Genomic DNA, 7,177 nt, shown 5'->3' on the forward strand with positions numbered 1-7,177 from the left:
GTTTTTATATACAGGAGACTGACTGATATATGATGTTGTGAATTTATATTGTTACATTTAGATATGAACCATATTTAGGCCATTAGACATACAGTACTGTGTAATCATTTGCATCCTAAATGAAATATCTGCTGTACAATTCACAATTGGTCGTCATACAGCTACAAAACATGTCCTACATAGCATTTTATGAAGACAAACACAATGTAACCCTTTTCTAAAATTCCAAGGGTCATTTTAAAAGAAAGAGACAATATTGTTGTTCACAAAAAATATTTATTAACACCATGACTTATTTCTTCCTGTAGATTCTGCATGACTCCTGTAGACTCTCCTATGGCTTGCAACTCTTCTTTAATTGTTTTTTTATCCTGCTGTCAAAGTGCTCTCGCTCACTGATAAAAATAAATAAAAAAGCAAAAGTTGCATAGTGGTAGAAACAATGGTTATTTATAAATATTTAGTTTGTAGTGTTTTTACATTTCCTTGCGTCAATGACAGGTCCTCGCAGGAATTTCTCCTCAGCCTCCATGATGGACACATGTTCCACAACAGCAAGAGCACAGATGATGGACTACCAGAGAAAGAATTGAGATTTATCACTGCCCAAATAAGCCAAGCATCATTTTGCATGTTTAGTTTTTTTTGTTGTTGTTGTTTTTTTTTTTTTACAACAAAATCAAAAGTGCCTTTTCTATATTAAGCACAAAACTATTATTTTTAGCGCAATGGTCTAACATTATGGATAAACTATTTGACATTAAAAACAATGTGAATATGACACCATGCAGAGCACAACTAACACATTAGTCCTACCTCTGGAAAAAGGACATCCATAATAAATCTGATCTGGTCACTGTGGGTGTGTGTGGGTGTACTGTTCAGAATTGAAGTCAGGTGAGTGTAGATAATATCAATTTGTTCCTGATCTTCAATGAACAATGGCACAGGCACTTTCTTTATGGAACACTTGGAAAAAGTGTCAAGCCACTGTGATTTTTTTTGTCCACTGATGATGGACTGTGCAGAGAAAATTGAAAATGACATTAAAAACATTTCCATGTATGTGTAAGTTGTTTATTTACTAGACAAGCTATTGGTTTAGAATGCAGTTAAAAAATGCATTCTTGATGCATGTACCTGAATGTGGTTATCGGTTCCTCTTGCCACAATGAAGTCCACCAGAGCCTGGTTGGATAACTTTCGGTTCCTACTGGCAACAACATGTTGTGGTAGGTCATGTGTTAGTCCTGGAAAACTCCTGTAAAGTGGTCGTAATGTCCCTTCAGTCAGGCATCTTGCCTCCTCTGTCCAGTGGGCGAACCTTTTCCCATGCTTTTAAAAAAGAAAAAAAAAATCTACATTGTTGGCCCCCAATAGGACACCTCTTGTTGTGGACAATAAACAGGCTGCATTGATAATTTAATGTATAATTAAGAATTACATATAACCAATGTATAATGTATAAATAATTTAGTAACCTGTAATGCCTCAGTTTGGTCAATTATTTCTACTGACAAGAAAGGAACAAAGAATGAAACACCAAACTGAGATGTAAAGAAACTAATAAACATACCCCTCTGTCTCAAACCGCTCAATTAGACGTAGACACCACCACTCCCTGATTGCAGGCATGTCAAGCTAACAGAAATTGTAATGCCACAGGATTAGTATTTAAGTTGTATTGTTAGAATTTAATGACCAGCAATAAACTTTATAACAACCTTCCAAGGAAGAAAATAGAAAAGCTCACCGAAGTAAAATTGAATGGAGTGTTCAGCACAGTGTAAAGGGCATACTGAAAAAGAGTAAAAATTAATTTCCAGAAAAAAAGAAAGAAAAAAAAATACTAGCATTAATAGCCTGTTTTAATAGCTTACCATGAGCATGAAAACTCCACAATCAATGCTGTTGGTCTGTTGAGGAAAGACCTTTAGGAAACAAATATATTAGAATTTGAAATAAAAACATACACAGAGGTGAAAATATGTACAGTAGTATTGTAGTTGTGTGTCACCCCAATATCCAATCCTGTGACTTCTGTCCACTGTCCAGGGTCAAGACGATGTGCAATACTCCTAAGATTTGGGTAAAAGACAAATTAACAACAAGCCATGAAGAGTCCCCTATGTTACAAAGCATATGTAACAGCATATCATATGGCCATATATTAAACCAGCAATTTTACTCCTCTGCTCACACCCATTTGAGTCTATTTTCTCCCACAGAACATGGACGTCCTCATCCACAAAGAGGCCTGATTTTGCTTTGCTGGTTTAATCTATTAAGATGTTTCTATTTAGAACAATGTAACCACATGTCTACATTACGTGCCATAAGAACGTGGCACCTGTAAATTAATGATAATTCATACTCTCATAGCTAAAAAAAAAAAACGAAAAAAAAAAAACTGCTGGAACAATGCAACCGCATGTCTACATTACATGCCATAGGAACATGGCAATTATATCTTAGCTGGACCTAAAGATGTCTCTGTAAAGGTCATCTCCAAAACCAGACTCATGATTACTACACAGGGAGTCTAGTAGAAGGATCTCTCTTAAGAGTGGCTTCAGTACCTATAGGGATGCATAATCATGGTTGTAGCTAGGGAGTACAGATAGTGTTATGACAATCCATTTCACATTTAAATTAACTTTGCTTTATGATATAGAGGGTAAAAACACCCCTCCGTAAAACCAACATAAAATAATAATCATAGTCAACAATAAGTAGTCAAAGCTGTATAAAACGTGATATGCAAATGTTTTTTGTAAAATCTTACACATAACAGATAATGTTCTGGGCCGGCAGCTTTTGTCCAGAGCACAAGTGCATCCTTCATGTCAGCATCATCCTAAAAATCACAATTAACAAATATGAAAAATTATTTTACTTCTGACTTACGTTGGATGTCAAATAGTATGATTTATGCATTCAATGCTCACTGGAAGGTAAGCTAAGGGATCTACACTGTCTTTCCATGTAGTAACAACATACATATCAGCAGTATATATGTATTTGACCTGTGAGAGCAAATGGAAATATTAAGAAGACTACCACTTGCCATTCATATTTGAAAATTCAAAAATTCTAAAAAAAAAAAAAAAAAAAAAAAAAAAAAAAAAAAAAGTATAAACTACAAACAGCTGATTTAAAATCATGTGAAAAAGATATATACATGCGCTCGAGCATCTTCATAAATGAGTTTCATGCAGGCATTTCCAATCTGCAAGAAATAATGAGTTAGCACATACACAAAAGTCTAAGTTCTTTCTACAAAGAAAACAAAGAGCATTTTGGTCCATGAAAAATATCTACATGAAAACGTTACTACTTACATCAGACTCCATTTCCCTTCTCAAACCAAGTGTCCAAAAATCTTCTCTTAAGAGGCATATCACTCCCTCCTTCACAATGACCTCTTCGGCCAGCCGCCCCGTGTCCAGGATGTATCTGAGCTGCAAAGGACAAAAGAAAGACTAAATGTGACCCTGGACCACAAAACCAGTCTTATGTGTAAATTTTTTAAAATTGAGATTTATACATCACCTGAAAGCTGAATAAATAAGCTTTCTATTGATGTATGGTTTGTTAGGATAGGATAACATTTGGCCGAAATAAAACTATTTGAAAATCGGGAATCTGAGGGTGCAAAAAAATCTAAATATTGAGAAAATCGCCTTTAAAAGTTTCCATTTCTGTTGGCGATTGTGCTGCAACCACTTACAAAAATAAAATTGATACATTTAAGGTAGGAAATGTACAAAATATTTTCATGGATCCTGATCTTTACTTAATATCCTAATGATTTTTGGCATAAAAGAAAAATCGATAATTTTGATCCATACAGTGTATTGTTGGCTATTGCAACTAAAATACCTGTGCAACTTAAGACACTTAAGGTTTTGTGGTCCAGGGTCACAGATGCTTCATATTTTGTTTAAATAGGCAACTTGTCTTTTTAAAATGGATGTTTTAGTTAACACAAATTGTGGATTTTACAATACAGGCTACTGTGGACAGTATGTTTTAGCATTGATAGTGAAGACATGAACAACTACCAATTTGTCTTGTAGAAGATTATGAGGCTTCATCCAAGGTTGAGCTGAATACTCATCTGCATCCTCCACAATCATATCCTCATCCACTTCCTCCATGTTCACATCTGCAGAGGTTTCTATGAGAATAAAATTAAACAATCTCGGTCATGAATAATGAACTGCAATGGAAAATTACTGTAAGTTAGTGCAATTACTTTATCCATACCCATGCCTGTAACAGGGGCATCAAAGTCTGGCAAATCCACTGTTGCCTTTGAGCCACTAAGGTCTGTAATATGATGCATGTGGCTCATACACTGAAATGCACCTCTTTAAAGATGGCATTGTCACCTTTGTCGCTACAGACAAGGGTTTGTTGTCTTGGGTGGCCAAGCTTTGTCTCTGTAGGCAATCTCTCTTTCTTTCACTGCCAAACCATTTTAGCCTGACCATTTCTGTCAGGGTACTTTCTGAAAGAGAAGGATCATCAGCAAAGGACCCACAATAGTCTAGTGACCTGAGGTGATGGCATTTGTAGTGGCTTAGTCCACTCCTCCTGGCTAAGTCCATCTCCACTTGACAGGATGGAAACTCACATCTTACATTCTGCTCCGCTCCCCAGATTTTGTACACAACATGGATTGGAACACTCGAAGAAAGAAAATGTTTCTGGACTGCATAGACACCGTTAGCTCGGTCTATGCAATCAGAATAAAGGTGATGGCTTGCTGTAATGTCGTCCCTAGATTTTGTGTGTTTCCTCTCCAGATTTCTTTTTTTGAATAGTAATGTGAAAATGAGGGCAATTTGCTTTAATAACTATGCTGTTTTGTAGTTGTGATTTTATGAAGGACCTACTAGTCCTTCATAAAATCTACTATCCCACTTCTGACAGAGGCTCTTGGGGGAAGTCGTGGCCTAATGGTTAGAGAGTCGGACTCCCAATCGAAGGGTTGTGAGTTCGAGTCTCGGGCCGGCAGGAATTGTGGGTGGGGGGAGTGAATGTACAGCGCTCTCTCCACCCTCAATACCATGACTTAGGTGCCCTTGAGCAAGGCACTGAACCCCCAACTGCTCCCCGGGCGCCGCAGCATATGGCTGCCCACTGCTCCGGGTGTGTGTTCACCGTGTGTGTGTGTTCACTGCTCTGTGTGTGTGCACTTCGGATGGGTTAAATGCAGAGCACAAATTCTGAGTATGGGTCACCATACTTGGCTGAATGTCACGTCACTTTAGCAGTTAAGGGAGGCAGGTCAGGAATGGTCGTCGATGTACTGGAAGGCAGGGGAGCCACATCTGGAATGGTCGTCGATATACTGGAAGGCAGGGGAGCCACATCTGGAATGGTCGTCGATATACTGGAAGGCAGGGGAGCCACATCTGGAATGGTCGTCGATATACTGGAAGGCAGGGGAGCCACATCTGGAATGGTCGTCGATATACTGGCAGTTAAGGGAGCCACATCTGGAATGGTCGTCGATATACTGGCAGTTAAGGGAGCCACATCAGGAATGGTGGTTAATTTACTAGCAGTCTTACAGCCTTTCAAGTGGGCCACAAAGTTGTCACGTCGGATTTTTATTGAGGAACAATATACACAATGGTAGTGTAATTGTGACACACAACCTAGACCACACCGGTGGATTGTATAATCTGAAAGAAAAAAGAAAAACAAAACAAAAATCACTCCTTTTCTTGCATTTCAGAGAAAGACACAGCACAACTTATTTGTTAAACCTTTATGCAACGTGCCCTGACAATGCTGACATGAGTAAATTTGAGTAAACTAAAACATCAATCATGCATCCATTTAACATTAACATTCATTACATTTTTAGAAAAAAAATAAAATAAAAATCAATCATAAATGATGCTACCTTCATGGACGACTGCCCTAGAAAAGTGAAGCTTAAGATGAGTTTGTACTTTACTTTTCTTTGAGGGCTTGAAAAAATCAGAAATACAGAAAGGACAGTGAAATAGGGAACAGCAGGAGGTGCATCTGTTAAGCGCAGGTAAGTTGCAACCTCTCTGTATGGATATTATTTCTTCCCCTGAAGAGAGAAAGAGATGGGTGTTTTTAGTTTATACTTGTTTAGAAAGAGAGATTTTAATTTTCTTAAGTAGCTAAAGCAAACACACACCTTTATGAGATACAAGTTAAAGAACTAAAGACAGAGTATGATAAAACACACATTAAATGCACATACATTTGTCCAGATAAGTAAGCTATTTTAAGAAAACTGTATATTAAGATATACATTAGAGAATTAGATCATTTCATTTATAAGAAACAACTCAAATCAAAATCTACATTTAAACCATATGAGACCAAAGTTTTTAATGTAGGTTTTATCATGCATGACATATGTTTGTATTATTTGACAAAATACTTGAGTGAGTGTGCAGTTCAACTTGTGCAGAGACTTAGAGATTTGCATACATACATGCCTATAAATGTGTATTTTGTGTGTTCACATCATAGACTGTCAAAAAAAAAAAAAGAAATCACACATTTGTGATTATCCACTCTAATGTGCTCCAGAAACCATGTGGAGTATGTTTAAATGCAAGGAGTAAACAGGGTCTTACCAGAAGAAGCCATGTCACGCAAGCTAAAGACAGACAACAAGATAAAATAAAAATGTAATTAATTTTAAAAGTGAGTGAGACAGAGCGGGTAAAGAGAAGACTAGGGCCAGCTTAACCTACACGTGGTTAGCTAAGTTTGAGTCAGACAGACTGGCTCAATCAAGTACTTTTGCCTCTCAATAACTTATTTAATAAATTATTGACCCATCAAAGCGCTACACACATACCAAATAGTAAAACAATCAAACATTGCATAAAAAATCGTATCAAAAATACACAATTTATAAATAAAAGCTTGAGTAAAAAGAGCCCTACTGCTTGGGGCCTATATGTGCATTTTACTGGTCTGAATTATGGGGCATATAGGGGGTATTTTTTTTTTGAGGATGATTAAGTTGGGGGGACGAGAGGAGGTTTTTTTTATTGGTTTGTTTTCTGTATTGACAGTGTAAAACCTCCAGCACAATGTGCTATAGACGGAGCGACCCAAGTAGTATTTTGCTATATAAAGGTCGCTTCACCCCAATTGTTCATCGTTGACT

The 7,177-nt window shown here is 37.1% G+C and overlaps 2 protein-coding genes across 2 annotated transcripts; both read right to left on the reverse strand.

The window, feature by feature from the left end:
- Positions 1-366: 366 nt before the first annotated feature.
- On the reverse strand, positions 367-4,326 carry LOC109105202. The gene is made up of 15 exons (XM_042746629.1): positions 4,270-4,326; positions 4,065-4,180; positions 3,342-3,461; positions 3,182-3,229; positions 2,949-3,026; positions 2,897-2,898; positions 2,786-2,839; positions 2,018-2,078; positions 1,881-1,931; positions 1,754-1,798; positions 1,577-1,641; positions 1,141-1,336; positions 817-1,020; positions 481-574; positions 367-395 (listed from the first exon to the last, which is right to left on the reverse strand). The coding sequence occupies exons 1-15, from the start codon at positions 4,271-4,273 to the stop codon at positions 367-369; spliced, it is 1,167 nt and encodes a 388-aa protein (XP_042602563.1). The 5' UTR covers positions 4,274-4,326.
- Positions 4,327-5,265: 939 nt separating this feature from the next.
- Positions 5,266-6,674, reverse strand: LOC122141003 (hepatitis A virus cellular receptor 1-like). The gene is made up of 3 exons (XM_042746644.1): positions 6,636-6,674; positions 5,975-6,097; positions 5,266-5,696 (listed from the first exon to the last, which is right to left on the reverse strand). Exons 1-3 carry the CDS (start codon positions 6,646-6,648, stop codon positions 5,266-5,268), a joined length of 567 nt encoding a protein of 188 aa, XP_042602578.1. The 5' UTR covers positions 6,649-6,674.
- Positions 6,675-7,177: the final 503 nt, after the last annotated feature.

Source organism: Cyprinus carpio, chromosome A4, assembly GCF_018340385.1.
Source record: "Cyprinus carpio isolate SPL01 chromosome A4, ASM1834038v1, whole genome shotgun sequence".
Classification (NCBI taxonomy): domain Eukaryota; kingdom Metazoa; phylum Chordata; class Actinopteri; order Cypriniformes; family Cyprinidae; genus Cyprinus; species Cyprinus carpio.